At 34.1% G+C, this 17559-nt stretch overlaps 2 protein-coding genes across 2 annotated transcripts in view; both read left to right on the plus strand.

The window, feature by feature from the left end:
• Nucleotides 1-7210, plus strand: part of LOC139890196 (uncharacterized) — a 50486-nt gene extending 43276 nt beyond the window's left edge. Inside the window, exons 2-7 of the mRNA XM_071873093.1 lie at nt 3248-3299; nt 3534-3610; nt 3686-3851; nt 4553-4631; nt 4826-4884; nt 7136-7210. Of these exons, the coding sequence (XP_071729194.1) occupies nt 3248-3299; nt 3534-3610; nt 3686-3851; nt 4553-4631; nt 4826-4884; nt 7136-7210 (508 nt within the window). The remainder of the gene's footprint in view (nt 1-3247; nt 3300-3533; nt 3611-3685; nt 3852-4552; nt 4632-4825; nt 4885-7135) is intronic.
• A 460-nt stretch (nt 7211-7670) lies between these two features.
• Nucleotides 7671-12722, plus strand: LOC139893839 (cytochrome P450 CYP72A219-like). The gene is made up of 5 exons (XM_071877026.1): nt 7671-8052; nt 8872-9092; nt 9168-9412; nt 11685-12069; nt 12154-12722. Exons 1-5 carry the CDS (start codon nt 7779-7781, stop codon nt 12574-12576), a joined length of 1548 nt encoding a protein of 515 aa, XP_071733127.1. The 5' UTR covers nt 7671-7778; the 3' UTR covers nt 12577-12722.
• Nucleotides 12723-17559: the final 4837 nt, after the last annotated feature.

Here is a 17559-nt window from a genome sequence, read left to right on the forward strand (position 1 = left end):
CTTTGCAGACCAAAGTTTCTCCGAAACTTCAAAATTTAGTGGTACTGATGGAGATCGGTTGATCAAGTAACATGCGGCTCTGACTGCTTCTCCCCAGAATGGCTTTGGCAGCTTAGCCATACTGAGCATGCTCCGAACACGTTCCATGATTGTTCGGTTCATTCTTTCTGCTATACCATTGTGTTGATGGTTCGTGGAACTGTCTTTTCATGTCGGATGCCATATGATCTGCAATAGGCATCGAACTGCCTGGAAGAGTATTCACCGCCGTTGTCGGATCGAAGACACTTTAACTTCTTTCCTGTCTCACGTTCTACCATGACATGGAACTGTTTGAAGTAATCAAAAATCTGGTCCTTTGTCCGTAAGAAATATACCCACATCTTTCGAGAAGCATCATCGATAAACGTTAGAAAGTATCGGTTGCCGCCAATTGATTCAACCTCCAAGGGACCGCAAACATCAGAGTGCACCAGACTGAGTAACTCTGATCTTCTCATTGAAGAGGAATTAAACGAGACTCTATGCTGCTTACTAAACAGACAATGATTGCAAGGATCTAGCGCGGGACCCTTGTCTACATCGATAAGCTCCTTCTTTATTAGGGTAGACAACCCTTTATCACTCATGTGACCGAGTCTCTGGTGCCATAAATTTTGTGAAGCCTCATTTTCTGCAACATTAAGGCTGTCTGTGCAGATCTTCACATGAGTTTTGTATAGTGTGCCACAAATGTGTCCTCGAGCGAATATCATAGCGCCTCTTGACAATTTCCATGTGCCTTTACTGAAATGACTATCATAGCCTAGTTTGTCTAGAGCTACTCCAGAAAGTAGATTCAGCTGAAGATCTGGCACATGGCGGACATCCTTCAGAGTGAATGTGCTCCCGGAACTTGTCTTTATCTTGGCATCACCAATTCCGAAAATCTCAGCGGAACTGGAATTTCCCACCTTCACAGCTCCAAAGTCACCAGCTTTGTATGTTGTGAAGTATTCCTTGTATGGAGTCACGTGGTAGAAAGCTGCAGTATCTACCACCCATTCCGTGTCTTCTCGTGAGACGTGAAGACATGTCTCATCATGGGTTGAACAATAAGCTACATCACCAGTGATAGTAACTAATGTTTCTCCACCCTTGTTCTTCGACTGTGAACTGCTCTGATCTTGTTCCTCTTTCAATCTGCAGCAGTTCTTCATATGTCCTTCTAATCCACAATGATGGCATTTATATATTGGTTTTCTGCCATCAGCAGACATGCCCCTGCTCTTGCTTCTGCCTCTCCATTTGTTTTTTGCTACTCATTCGTTGTCTCCCCCGATTCTCGGTGACAAAGGCATGAGTCTGATATGTGCCCATGTCCTTTCTCCTTGCCTCTTCACTGAATAGGGCATCCTTGACCATTGACATGGTAAGTTTGCCATTTGGGGCTGAGTTGCTGAGTGTTACGACCAGCGTTTCCCAACTATCAGGAAGAGAACTAAGTATCAGTAGCGTCTGAACTTCATCGCCAAGAGGCATCTCTACAGACGATAACTAGTTGACCAAGCTTTGGAACTCACTGGTATGCTCGGCAACTGAAGTTCCACTTTTGAGCTTCATGTTGACTAAACGCCTCATCAACAGGGCTTTATTCCGGGCAGTCTTGGCCTGGTACATGTCCTCCAACTTTTTCCAGAGGACATATGCGTCTGTCTCTTGTGCAACATGGTGGAAGACACTATGATTAATCCATTGACGGATTTGACCAATAGTTTTTCGGTTTAACTTCTTCCACTCTTTCTCTTTGGCGGAATCAGGATTTGTACCCTTTAATTCAATAGGGTTAAACAAATCCTTACAGCTGAGGAGATCTTCCATCCAAGGTTTCCACAGCGTGTAGTTGGTGGCAGTGAGCATAATCATGGCTCCGGAAGATGATCCTGACTCTTCCGTGGACATTATCACCTTACAAATAATTTTTCAACACAAACGGGGTTGAAAACTTCAGAAAACTCGACCAACGCCTCTAACCTAGCTCTGATACCACTTGTTGTGAATATGAGAGGATCGTCTGGACGTTGGTAGACAGAAATTTGAGAGAAAATAACTCTATTACTCACAAGAATAGATTACAGAGTATTACAAAACTCAAAAACAAAAAAAACTCTCAAACTAACACACTAGAAATTCTCACCACTCTCTAGGGATGTAATGATACCGCAACTCGCATGCACATTCCATCCGTATGCGGGCACTCGCTAGCATGCGTATGCGTGTACCTTGTATGCGGTATGCGGCATGCGGTGATGTATCCAATGCCTTGGTTCCCGGTACGGCAGTTACTTGGTCATCAAGTCAATATCTTTTCCATAATTATATCCGTGATTCGGGGGAGTTAGTTATGGACGAGATTATCATTATCTTGGATGGTTCTAGACTTAGGGTTTGCCTATATATATAAACCCTAATTATCATTCTAGACATAACCAACATTACGTAACCACCACCTACTACACATCCTACGTAGCAAGCTATCATCGTTCATCTTCTCAAGGTTAACAGGTTAGTTTCTTATTAGCTGGCACCTACAACCTTGCTAGGGGCCTTCTGATCAACGATCGTTATCGAAGGTGGACTTAATCACTTGGCCACCCCGCCGACATCATCATGTCGGCCAGGGTTATTCACGGTAGCCGGACCGGAGAGCCTTGTTCTAAGATCCTTAAACTCCCTTTTTTACGTATTGAACAGGCATATAGACCCTATGGAAAATATATGCATGATCAGGATGTATTCACTCTTAGTTAGGATTACACATTTAACTCACACACACTAACTAGGTGTGATTACACTTTTCTGAATGATTTACAAAGGAGGTTTGCACCCCTATTTATAAGGAAAATTTGAGGAGGTGGAATGGTGTGAACGCGTGTGCGAACGGAGAATGGTGGCTAGCCGTGATAGTTTTCAATTTTGCTACCTCCATATCTATAGTCAAAATCGTCAACTTTGAATATCTAGTATCATCTAGATTGCGGCTAGAATGGGGACATCTAGCGGCATCTAGAAGATACTAGATTACGGCTGGAAGTTATCACGTTTTCAATAATCGTAATTCAGTTAAGGTATTAAACTTCAATTTGTCATCTTCATTGCTTAGGGTTACTGTTATTTAGATAGTTTCATTTGAACCGTTAACCCTAACTCGCTATTAAGTGTGTCTCCTACATTTACATTTGATTGATTTTGTTTGATGCAAGTTTAGATTCTTTTACTTAATGGATGCTGTTTTTCTTGACGGTATTGGTTGGATACAGGTTTACCGCAGATTGTGATTGATGTTTCGACGGGTTGAGGTATATTAAACTTTTCAATAATGTAAATAGTATCATTGAACCGTTAACATTCAATTATCGAGCAAGGAACATTCAGTTAATTGGAAGGTGAAACCTTAAAAGTGATAACAATGATCAGATTTTTACATTTACAATAAATATTGAATTTTTATTCTGTTTTTATAGATTTATCTTTAGATGATGATACATTTGCAGCTGCCATTTTTACAAGGCGGGAGTGATGAAGAGGATGGTGATCAAGGTATATTTGGCTTTATTCATAGTGCCATTAGGTTAGAGTTAAGTACAAAAATATATACATAATCATTTGATCTTTGAAATAAAGTATGAATGCTTTTTGTTCTAAGACCATTTGTATCGGAGGGGGTACAACCCCGTTGGATCCCATGTGGCACCACCAAAACACCACCCAACCTCCGTATCACCGCGTTTTCGGCCGACGTTTTGCCGGCGTTGGGACGGGTCCAACGTGAAGAGCAACGGACGTTGCCGACAGGTGGCGCATTCTCGTTGGTTGGTGGAATTGAGTATTTGCAGATCATAATTAAATAAAAAAATTAATCCCAAAGTAACATACAGTTCGACGATGAAGAAATTGGGGGGAGCAGTTGGGGGATGAAGAAGATGACTCCTCAAATCTATTTATATAATGAGATTTTCAATTAACCCATCCAAAGTAACATCAGTTAACATATTACCCCCTTAAGTTTTATAAATGCATTCTAGCTTATTATATGTAGAAATGGAATATTTTTAAGTTAACATTATATTTGACATTTTTTTTTTTAAGTTTTTATTACATATAAATTAATAAATTAAATTAAAAAAATACAATATTAAATGCCACATCATCATTCCACTAACACAACACCAACTCACAACACCACCACTACTCCACTCAACAACACAACACGTCCTAGTCATAAAAAAAGTGCAAAAAGAGCACAACACGAACTACCACTACAAATGGTCTAAGCATATAAAAAAGAAATATGGTCATGGGTTTTGTTATTGACATCCAAGGTGTGCAAAGAAATTTTATGATACATGTGAAGTCTCGAGCAATGCGATGAAACCGCTCAAGATGGGAGCTTTTTCTATAACAAAACTAATGAATGAATTGCGCAAAGTGTCCGAGATAAGGCTATTACATGTCTAGTGACGTCAAATGCAAATTCATGATGCTATTATTCATATTGAAAGTTGATATCCAGAGATGTCACGTGTTTGTTGAATGTTTGTATTTGCTTACAAAGATGAGATTAGGGACGGATTCTGATTCAGAATATTCAGGTTGTTTGTGTGTGCATTCACTGTTCATTAAGTTTAAATCCATTTCAATTATTAATGCTCAGTCATTGGGGTACTCTCGAATTTATACTACAGATCTACATTACACCACAGGTCCTCATTTTATACTTTAATAATTCATGTTATATTATGATATAACTCTAAGGATTATGATGTATATTTTTGTGTTTTATCAGATCATTTTTTAGTCACCTTCATCCGATCTAGCACCCGGCATGTTTCTGAAAGACCTAAGGTATTCAACATGTATGATAATATTTCGACCATGCTATCAGAAGGAAATTAGTATGTTGTTATTTCATAGTATGATTGTATGATTATGTATCCGCATTTATAATTTGTATTATATCATCTTTGATTAGTTATAAATATACTCCTAACTGATAAACCATCTTTGATTGGTTATAAATATAGCTGATAATGATATAAAAGTATTTCATTTGTGTTTTGTTTATTTGCAACCAATGGATAAAATATAACATCAACAGGCTGAGATTTGTGTCATGCCTAATTTAGAGAGTATTGGTCATTGGTTTAATTGGTGTGTGTGGTGGATCGGCTCATGTAAATTCAAATACTGTTTGTTAGCTATTGAAATTGCTACTTTATAGTTATCAACATTTATTTATTATATAGGAGGTTATTGCTTTCGATGGGAATTATTAAATCTTACATCTGGGTAAAAAAATTTACATGATTCTAAAAATAATGTTGCTTTTTTGTATTATCAATTATGATCAGCTAAACTATTGTAAATTTGTAATTGACTATTTTGACCACGTGGTAGAGGATTGCTAAAGTGTACATGAAAGAATGAAAAAAACATTCACATATGTTTAAAGTTCACAACATCTCATATAATATAATTAAATAAAGATAAATGGTTACTTAAATCTGTTGTTAAATATTTTACATAATTGATGTTTTAAATTTTGGATACATTTGATGTCTATGTGATGAATCAGTTGGAGCTCATGTGGTGTCTTTGTTTTTATATTTGTATAATAATCAGTTGGTCCTGAAAGTTGGTTCTCATTTTAATTGCAAAAGAACCTATATGTAGTGGAGGTGAAATGGGCGGGTCAGGTTTAAGTGACAAGTCAAGATGAGTAATTTTCATATGGGTGGTTAGGCTTGACTGGAAACACTTTTTTGTATAACTCAACCTCAAAAATAAAAATCTGAGGTAGAGAAAATCAAATGCAACTCTGAAAAATGACAAGATATATGTCATGTGTCCCTGCTACACCCACAAAAAACATCGGTCTTCTAGATGATATATATCCAAATGAATTGAGTAATAATGTATATGTATGATGTATGATGATGATATATGATTTTCAACTTCAAATTCAAGTTATATTCAAAAATTTAAATTTTATAGTTCAAAATACTTATAATAATTAACAACTATTTACTTTTATAATTTTCAATTCTTAGACCATTTGTTACGAACAATGACAACGATGCTTTATGGTATTGTTGTAGATTTTGGTGTTGTGGTGTGGTGATGAAAAATCACATGGCTACAACGAAGATTGAACCAACCTTTTTTTCTTTTTTTAAATTTGATATTAACAAAATCAATATCAATTATATTTTACCTACAATATCAACACCACAACAATACATTTACAATAGCGTCTCCATCATCCCACAACAATGCCACATTAGCAAAAAGCACTCCCACAACACCACAACAATACCCCATGCCTAGAGAATGTGGTCTTACATCCTATTCGGATTACAAGTACAATCCATCCATATCTATTGATATTATACTGAGTATATACTTTTGGTCACCTAAACTTTCGTTTTTTCAAATTCTTGACTTGTCGTTTCGGTATTTTTTTTGAAAGGCAAGCTTGCATCAGTCCGGACCGAAGCCTAGTCATCATTTGCACACACACACGCGCTTTCGGGCAGGAAACCCGAACCACACTCTGAGGATCCGACCCTTAAACCATCCCGAGGGGCAGGCGGGCCGGACCTTAGTCCCAGAGCGGGTCGGTAAAACCTTCCCTTTGGGCCGGACCTTGTCGTTTCGGTATTACATGCCATCGTTTTGGCTAGCAAATTTTCATTCTCGTAATCAGTAGAGTCTGACTTCGTTATCAGCGAGGTCCTCCAGCTTTATATTTTTCTTAATTCTTGATTAATTCTTCACAACTCAACATATATGACACCACTAAAACTCTATAGAATAGAATCACGACTCCTTTCAAAAATTAAAAATAGCAATCATATATCTAGAAGAGATATCTTGGATAACAAGTCTAATTACGTATAAATAATAAAGTAGACTTTTCTTATGTTCACACTTATTTAGCTATAGTCTAATTAGAGAGCTCCCAACGGTTCGTCCACAGGGCCGCCCACAGCCACGCCCAGGTGGACGCCGATGGCACCACCTCCGCCAGCATATTCGTGGACGCCAGCCTTCTTCTTTTTTCTTTTTTTATTTTTTTATTTGTTTTATATTTGAGTTTCACAAATTGAAGAAATTGGAGAAAGGTGGAAGAAAGTTGCAGGAGGTGATGAAAAAAGTTGCACAAAGTTGAAGAAAGTATATAATGATGATTTTTTTTTAATTTTTATTATTTTAATGGTGGTCACACGAATTTTGTGGCTAATATTGATTTACGGAGTACTATTATCATATTTTATTTTATATTTTTATATTTAAGTTTAAAGAAATTATATTTGATTATGATATATATATAATAAATAAAAACTATATTTGATAATATAAAAAATTAAAAAAGAAAATAAAAATATGGAAGGAGGAGTGTCTTTGTTGGGAGTGTTTAGTCCTGAGTTTAGTCATGGGAAGGAAGTGAGATGGAGTTGCTGATGTGGCGCTGTGTTGTCACCATTGGGAGTGCTCTTATACAAATTTACTTCCACTTTCAATTTTTAGATAGTTTGAATAATATTCTAAAAAATAGTTTGATTCGAATAATCATCTAAAAACGGTGCAGTCACGGACCCCGATAAATCATGTTAGACACAATAAGGTTCACATCTCCATAAATAGTCGACCTCTTCATTATCTTATCTTATATATCATCACAATTCACAATTTTCAAAATAACAAATTAATTAAGTTCTTTCTACTACCCAAAAAATATGGAATTAAGTAAAAGTATTTGTATTATAGGAGTAACAGCAATCTTGGTGATATATGCAGGGAGAATCTTGAACTGGTTATGGTTCAAACCCAAAAAAACACAAAAATATCTTGAAGAACAGGGTCTTAAAGGTACCTCGTATAAGTTTCTGTTCGGAGATTTAAAAGAGCTGTCGGAGATGATGAAGGAAGCCAAATCCAAACCCATGAGTTTGTGTCATGATATTGCTCCTAGTGTCTCCCCCTTCTTCCATAAAATTATCAGTACTCAGGGTATGAATTTTGATCTTAATTTTGTTTAAAGTTAAATATTATACTGTTGTTTTCTATAAGACATAAAAGTTAATAGACTAAATAACTAATTATATTGACATTTGTTAATGAAAATGATTTTTCCTCCTACCTAATTATGCTACTATACCCTCTATGCTGTTGATACTGTTTTGGAATTGAAGAGTTTGGGCAAACTTATGGAGTATTATTTTATTATTTATTATTATTAATTAATTAATAATATATATATATATATATATATATACACACACATTTTACCTTTATATTTTGTTTGTTTATAAAATTAGACAATTTTGGGACAATAAGAAAGGAATAATGAACAATTGAATTGGGAGGGAGTATTGTTTAGCGGGTACCATTGAATTGGGATTGAGCCGTTTGTAATAAAAATTTTTTTTTTTAATTATTTTTATATTTATCTATATATATATATATACATACTCTATTAAATCATTTTACACACACAAAAAAGTCTTTCTTTCTATATTTCTTTTATCATTTAAATGTCACATCAGCATTCTACTAACACAACACCAACTCACAACACCACCACTACTCCACTCAACAACACAACACGTCCTAATCATCAAAAAAGTGCAAAAAATGCACAACACGAACTCACAACACCAACTACCACTACAAATGGTCTTACAATATTATCCATGTTAGTACATTAAGTAAATTAATTGTATTATTGTTGCATAGTCTTGTATAGGTAACATTTTTGTCCATGTAGTGCTAAATGTTTTGGGAATATTGTTACATACACAATGTAACATTTTAATTCTAATTATATAGGTAAGAATTGCTTTACATGGATAGGAACAAAGCCCATGGTACACGTATCCGAACCAACTATGATACGTGAGGTGTTAAATAATTATCAACAATTTCAAAAGGTCAGGGGAGGTAATCCCTTATCAAAGTTTCTAGTGAAAGGATTATTCGACGTCGAGACCGATCAATGGGTTAAACATAGAAAGATTATCAATCCAGCATTTCACATGGAGAAACTCAAGGTTTGTTATCCTATAATGACATTGGTTTTTAAGCGTGCAACCTTTTTGTTGTAGTTCTCAAATTTTCATTTGCAGCATATGCTACCCGCATTTGACGTGAGTTGTAGCGAGATGATCAACAATTGGGAGAAATTGATGCCCACAAAAGACTCTTGTGAAGTGGATGTGTGGCCTTATCTTCAGAAATTTTCAGCTGATGTAATTTCACGTACAGCGTTTGGTAGTAGTTTTGAGGAAGGAAGAAAGATATTTGAACTTCAAAGAGAACAATCGGAACTAGTTTTGAATATTGTAAATTCAATTTACATTCCAGGATCAAGGTAAATAGTAATGTTATTATATGATTAAAGTAGACTTAATTATACGAATGGTCACCGTGGTTTGTCAAATCTTGCAAGTTTAGTCACTATGGTTTTTTTTTTTTGCGAAAATAGTCACTGTGGTTTCAAAATATTACACGTTTAGTCACTCATGCTGACGAACATTAATTTAGGTCATTAAGTCGGATCATATGATCTACACATGATGGGTAAAATCGTCATTTTACTATTTCTTCTTCTCATTCTTCATCTTCTCTCCAACAAAAAAAAAAAAATAAAAAAAAATAAAAACCCTTCTTCACATTTTTCATCACTCGATAATTGCTTTTGTTCCTCACCTTCACATTACCTTCTACATTTTCACCAATTTATCATGAACCCTAATTGAATACATCAAAAAATCAAAAATCAAATTATTTCTTAAAACCAAACAAATCGATGAGATTTATTACCTCCAATAATCCTCCAATAATCCGTTTACAAATACCTCTCAATCCGTTATGAGAATCATTTATGACTTTACAACCGTGTCAGCATCAATCTTCGTTGAAATCTGATTATGAATCTTCCAGGAATATTACCCACATATGAACCACCAAGTTGCTACAAACATATGTTGTTGCCTAAATCGATGCCGGAATTTGTTGCCGAAAAGGTTTACCAGATCTGTTTCCGGATGAGGATGAGGAATACGTAATAAATTCCGGTGGCGGCGGTCATAAATCGGAAGCCACCGGTGGCGGCAGTCGATGGTGGTGGCTTTCATATACAAAGATTCAACCTGCAACTTCTACGATCTAAAAATCGTATTTATGTCGGGATTCATTCTAAAGCTACCTGCCTTGATTTTTATTTCGTGAAAATGGGTCAAGGAAATAGTTTTTTCTTGTGTTCAGTACATCCATTACCACCCATGAGTATTAATTCTATTATTGATTACTTACAAGAAAAATCGTGTTTCCGATGCTCGATGGACGCCGTTACCTTCTTCGACAAACCGCCGCTACCTTCTTCGATAAACCGCCTAAGATATGTTCGTTTGAAACTGAAAGGAGCTAAATCAACCATTTGCGAGATGGTGGCGATTCTACTCGATTGTTTTGAAGGTGGAAACAAAATTAGGGGTACTGCATTTGAACAATTCTGTTTGTTTTCTTTTAATTTTTGCATTAAATTAATTGTGCTGAAGGTGGAAACAAAATTAGATATATTCGTTTGAAGTGATAATTGGTTTTAGTTTTCTTTCAGATATAAGATAGATACGTGAGATACAGGTTTGTGAAGTCTATAACTGATTTATGGATTTCGATTAACACTTTTATTTACTTTTTGATTTTGATTTGGGTTTTGATTATGAATTTAGGGTTTTTGATTCGGGGTTATGAATTTATGGTGGTTGAGATAAAAGAGGGGAGAAGCAGGTGTAAGACTTAGAGTGACTAAACTTGTACTTTGTTGAAACCCTCAGTCAAATAATAAACGAATTGACGAAATTAACCTCACGTGATCAGCACATGATGTATTTTAACGGATCAAATTAACGTCAGTTAGCTTGAGTGACTAAACTTGTAAGTTTTTGAAACCCCAGTGACTAAACTTGCAAGAAAAAAACCATAGTGACTAAACTTGAAAATTTTGACAAACCACAGTGACCATTCATGTAATTAAGTCATTAAAGTAACCATCACATCACAAGATAGCCTAAGTTTTATCGGGGGGTTAGAAGTCACTGACAGGGTTCGAATGCGATAGCGGAACCCACCCACTCACCCACCCTATCATTTCATGAGACGAACCATTATAGTCCCAGTGCCTCTCAGGAGGAAACCTTCTGAATCTATATGGGCATCATGTGTAGTAAAACCCCTTTAGGTGAGGCTCGAGTGCAAGATGTCTGAGACCTCCAAGGCCAATGAAATGGGTGGGTAACCTCAAGCGAAATATTTTACAACTCATTACCCCCACGACCTCCCTTAAGGGAAGTCATGCATGTCACCACCAATACACCAACACTTCGACATTACAATATATCATATTAAGGTAGCATTATAGGTGGCGTCGTGTGTTTGCATGTTTGGCATCCCAATATCCCCACAAGATGTCTCAGGTTCAAATCTCATTTTGGGTGGTTAGAGAACATATCAAAAACGGTCACTGGATAACCCAAATTTGTCCTTCTGGATAACTTGAAGAGAGAACCTCACCATTCTAATTGTTTATATGAGTGATGTGGTGATATAGGATTTCGTACTAATGAAATAACATTCAACAGATTTTTGCCCACAAAAATCAACAGGAGGGTGAAAGAGATTCATCGAAAAGTGAGAAGTTTGATAACGAACATTATCAACAAACGAGTTGCTGCGATGAAAGCTGGAGAAACTAGCAATGATGACCTTTTAGACATACTCTTGGATTCTAATAACAAAGAAATTAAGCAACATGGGAATAAAAAATTCGGATTAAGTATAGATGAAGTTATCGAAGAATGCAAGCTGTTCTACTTTGCAGGACAAGAAACCACCGCAAATTTGCTTGTTTGGACAATGATTTTATTAGGTCTAAACACCGAATGGCAAACACAAGCTAGGGAAGAAGTTTTACGACTCTTTGGGGATAAGAAACCAAACATAGATGGTTTAAGTCATCTAAAAGTAGTAAGTTGTTAGGAACTATATTTGGGTGTTTAGGTTTTCTTTGTTATACATATTCCATCTAAATTTAATATCTCATTTTTGCAGATGAACATGATTTTTAATGAGGTTCTTAGACTGTATCCTCCAATTGTATCACAAAGACGAATGGTACACAAAGAAACAAAATTCGGCAACTTAACCATACCGGCAGGAACACTCATCCAAGTAAATACAATGATCTTACACCATGACAAGGAGACGTGGGGTGAAGATGTGAACGAGTTTAAGCCCGAAAGATTTTCAGAAGGTGTTTCGAAAGTGACTAAGGGAGCCACATATCTTCCATTTGGTGGTGGCCCACGTATATGCATTGGTCAGAACTTTGCTATGCTAGAAGCGAAGTTGGCTCTTTCAATGATTCTACAACGCTTCTCTTTTGAATTATCTCCATCGTACTCGCATGCTCCACAAACTATACCTACTCTACAACCTTTGTACGGTGCTCATTTAATCCTACACAAACTATAGATATTCACCACACTTGTTCCTATTTAATAGCATGCTGTTGTGTAATACATTTCATTGTTACTCGCTCTATTTTGGTTTATATGGTTATTGTATTATCATTTTATTTTTTATTTTTTTGGGAAAGGCAACAGGTTATTGTATTATCATTGAACTGTTCTATATGTAGTCGTTAACCGGTATTCTGATTCTGATGAAATTAAAATTTATGATGGATAAAGAAGCTGGGTGTATATAACATCTACTGTTCTTATCATTGATTTAGGGCTGTTGGGTTTGCTCAAAAACTAAACACAATAATGCTGAGAATTAAAAAAAAAAAAAAAAAAGAAGTTACCCTAGCGGACTAGCGGTGTTGGATACCACAATCATAAATCATATCATAATCATAATCTAATATATACCATGGGGCATGTAAATGAAAAACATGAACTTGCCAGAGTCAAACTATTAGTTCAAAATTGAATAGTGAAATGTCCCGTTCATATTGATTATAAACGTTCCATATTAATTGATTTCGTCGCGAGGTTTTGACCTCTATATGAGACGTTTTTCAAAGACTGCATTCATTTTTAAAACAACCATAACCTTTATTTTATCTATAAAGGTTTAAAAAGCATTACGTAGATTATCAAATAATGATAATCTAAAATATACCGTTTACACACGACCATTACATAATGGTTTAAAATAAGAATATATTACATCAAAAATAAGTTTCTTGAATATAGTTTTTACATAATATCATACAAGCATGGACTCCAAATCTTGTCCTTATTTTAGTATGCAACAGCGGAAGCTCCTAATAATCACCTGAGAATAAACATGCTTAAAACGTCATCAAAAAACTAATTATCGCCATCCCATACATTTTAATAAACGAATTCACCAATTTCAGTGACGCTTGAATGCAACTCCTAAACATTCTCGTCATTATATAAATTTTATTATTTTATCAAAAGTAAAATTGGGATCAAGTATTGGAGCTGCTGAACCAAAATAGTACATTAGTACCAATTCCTATTCCTAATAAAAGTGAAATTGGGATTTGAATAAATTTAAAACATGCGGCATAAGTAAATCGAATTAAGGAATATCATGAATTGTTGAACATACCTTGATGTAAGATTAGATCCGAATTCAGACGGCTCAGTCTTAACACACTAAACTAATTTAACGAATACTGCAATCAATGGAGAGGAGTTGAACGCTATGAGGATGCCGATTCGATGGAGAAGCAGAGAGTAGATACAAAAAAAAAAAAAAAAAAAAAAAAAAAAAGGTGAATGGTGTCAGGGTTCATGACTTCCTCGGTTATACTGTAATTTACTACTTCCAAAATTAGACTACACAGGCCACTTGTTATGGTGTACAACTTTTAACAGAAACGTTTTTCTCCGCATTAGTGTCACATCAGTAACAACATTTTAATATTTCTTTCACTAAACTCTCATTATCTTACATTCCATTTCAAATTTTAACTAATTTAAAATAATTAAATAAATACAATAAATATTTTAATAAAAGAAATAACATTTTTAAACTAAAATAAATAAAAATAAATTACATAAAAAAAAAATACGATTACATTAATATAAATAAAATTACGATTACATTAAATTAAACTACGATAACATAAACGAATACATAAAAATAAACTACGATTACATATAAATAAAAATACGATTAAATTAACTAAATACCGATTAATCGGTATAATATCCATCCTCACTACGATCAGTTAAGTGAGGTATAGCATCCCAATGTTTCGTATACAACACGACATTAGTCGAGTTGATTATGGCGGTCCCGAGTAGCCGAGTCCATTTATCATTATCCTCGAGCCACTCGAACACCTTCTTTTCTTCATTCCAATATGCAAAATGCGAAGCCTCATCACAATCAGCGGTTAACCTTAGATGATCGAACAAATCACTAACATAAAGGCCGGTAACCTCCACATCTAAGGTATCGACCCTCCCACCGTCGTATCGGTCCATGTCATTGGAAAAAAAAATCCTTCGTCGTGAACCTCGAACGTAACCGTGTTTGTGTTCACCATGATTGTGTAATGATTGAGAGTAAAAAATGTATGTGTGAGAAAAATTTAAGAGTGAAATGGTATGGTTTTGGTTAAGTTTCGGTATATATATATATATATATATATATATATATATATATATATATATATATATATATATATATATATATATATATATATGCAATGGATTGGAATAAAAAAAAAAGGCAACGGCTAAATTAAAATATTCAAAAATCGAAGTGAGCCCCACAAATACACTCGTTACAACTGTTGCAGGAGCCAGTGGCGGATTGTAAGTGGTGGCCGTGAGCGGGTGTGTAGTGACCCGAACTTTTCCATGTTTATATATATTAAATGAAATTGTTATTTACATGATTAAGTGTTTCCAACATGTTAAGCAATCAAATTTGTTAAGACTTGATTAATTGAAATAGGTTTCATATAGACAATTGACACCCCAAGTTGACCGGTGATTCACGAACGTTAAAACTTGTAAAAACTATATGATGACATATATATGATTATATATATAGTTAATATGATATTATGATAAGTAAGTACCTCATTAGGTATTTTAACAATGAGTTATATACATAAAATTGAGTTTATTGAATTAAGAAACTCGAAACGATATATATAACGATTATCGTTATAACAACGTCTTACTAAATACATATGAATCATATTAAGATATTGATACACTATGTTTAATCATGATAAATTATAAGTAAACATGTCATTAAGTGTATTAACAATGAACTACATATGTAAAAACAACACTACTAACTTAATGATTTCGAAACGAGACATATATGTAACGATTATCGTTGTAACAACATTTAACTGTATATATATCATACTAAGATATATTAATATATCATAATATCATGATAATATAATAATTTAACATCTCTTTAGATATAATAAACAATGGGTTAACAACATTTAACAAGATCGTTAACCTAAAGGTTTCAAAACAACATTTACATGTAACGACTAACGATGACTTAACGACTCAGTTAAAAAATATATACATGTAGTGTTTTAATATGTATTCATACACTTTTGAAAGACTTCAAGACACTTATCAAAATACTTCTACTTAACAAAAATGCTTACAATTACATCCTCGTTCAGTTTCATCAACAATTCTACTCGTATGCACCCGTATTCGTACTCGTACAATACACAGCTTTTAGATGTATGTACTATTGGTATATACACTCCAATGATCAGCTCTTAGCAGCCCATGTGAGTCACCTAACACATGTGAGAACCATCATTTGGCAACTAGCATGAAATATCTCATAAAATTACAAAAATATTAGTAATCATTCATGACTTATTTACATGTAAACAAAATTACACATCCTTTATATCTAATCCATATACCAAAGACCAAAAACACCTACAAACACTTTCATTCTTCAATTTTCTTCATCTAATTGATCTCTCTCAAGTTCTATCTTCAAGTTCTAAGTGTTCTTCATAAATTCTATAAGTTCTAGTTTCATAAAATCAAGAATACTTCCAAGTTTGCTAGCTTACTTCCAATCTTGTAAAGTGATCATCCAACCTCAAGAAATCTTTCTTATTTACAATAATATATCTTTATAATATAAGGTAATACTCATATTCAAACTTTGTTTCAATTTCTATAACTTTAACAATCTTATTTCGAGTGGAAATCTTACTTGAACTTGTTTTTGTGTCATGATTTTGCTTCAAGAACTTTCAAGCCATCCAAGGATCCTTTGAAGCTAGATCTACTTTTCTCATTTCCAGTAGGTTTATCCACAAAACCTGAGGTAGTAATGATGATCATAACATCATTCGATTCATATATGTAAAACTACCTTATTCGAAGGTTTAAACTTGAAATCACTAGAACATAGTTTAGTTAATTCTAAACTTGTTCGCAAACAAAAGTTAATCCTTCTAACTTGACTTTTAAAATCAACTAAACACATGTTCTATATTTATATGATATGCTAACTTAATGATTTAAAACCTGAAAACACAAAAAACACCGTAAAACTGGATATACGCCGTCGTAGTAACACCGCGGGCTGTTTTGGGTTAGTTAATTAAAAACTATGATAAACTTTGATTTAAAAGTTGTTCTTCTGAGAAAATAATTTTTCTTATGAACATGAAACTATATCCAAAAATCATGATTAAACTCAAAGTGGAAGTATGTTTTTCAAAATGGTCATCAAGACGTCGTTCTTTCGACTGAAATGACTACCTCTTACAAAAATGACTTGTAACTTATATTTCCGACTATAAACCTATACTTTTTCTGTTTAGATTCATAAAATAGAGTTCAATATGAAACCATGGCAATTTTATTCACTCAAAACGGAATTAAAACGAAGAAGTTATTGGTAAAACAAGATTGGATATTTTTTGATTGTTGTAGCTACGGGAAATATTGTAACAATTCTATATAAATCATATCCTAGCTAACTTATATTGTATAATACATATATTCTAATATATTATGTAATCTTGGGATACCATAGACACGTATGCAAATGTTTTGACATATCATATCAACCCATCTATATATATTATTTGGAACAACCATAGACACTCTATATGCAGTAATGTTGGATTTAGCTATACAGGGTTGAGGTTGATTCCAAAAATATATATACTTTGAGTTGTGATCTAGCCTGAGACATGTATACACTGGGTCGTGGATTGATTCAAGATAATATATATCAATTTATTTCTGTACATCTAACTATGGACAACTAGTTGTAGGTTACTAACGAGGACAGCTGACTTAATAAACTTAAAACATCAAAATGTATTAAAAATGTTGTAAATATATTTTGAACATACTTTGATATATATATATATATATATATATATATATATATATATATATATATATATATATATATATATATATATATATATATATATATATATATATA

Source organism: Rutidosis leptorrhynchoides, chromosome 2 (genome assembly GCF_046630445.1).
Source record: "Rutidosis leptorrhynchoides isolate AG116_Rl617_1_P2 chromosome 2, CSIRO_AGI_Rlap_v1, whole genome shotgun sequence".
Lineage (NCBI taxonomy): Eukaryota > Viridiplantae > Streptophyta > Magnoliopsida > Asterales > Asteraceae > Rutidosis > Rutidosis leptorrhynchoides.

Bases quoted from the DNA above. Each gene is read 5' to 3' on its own strand.
- LOC139893839 (XM_071877026.1), top strand. From the start codon at position 7,779: ATGGAATTAAGTAAAAGTATTTGTATTATAGGAGTAACAGCAATCTTG. The intron at 8,053-8,871 runs GTATGAATTTTG...CTAATTATATAG, and splicing joins TAAAATTATCAGTACTCAGG to GTAAGAATTGCTTTACATGG. The intron at 12,070-12,153 runs GTAAGTTGTTAG...TCATTTTTGCAG, and splicing joins GTTTAAGTCATCTAAAAGTA to ATGAACATGATTTTTAATGA.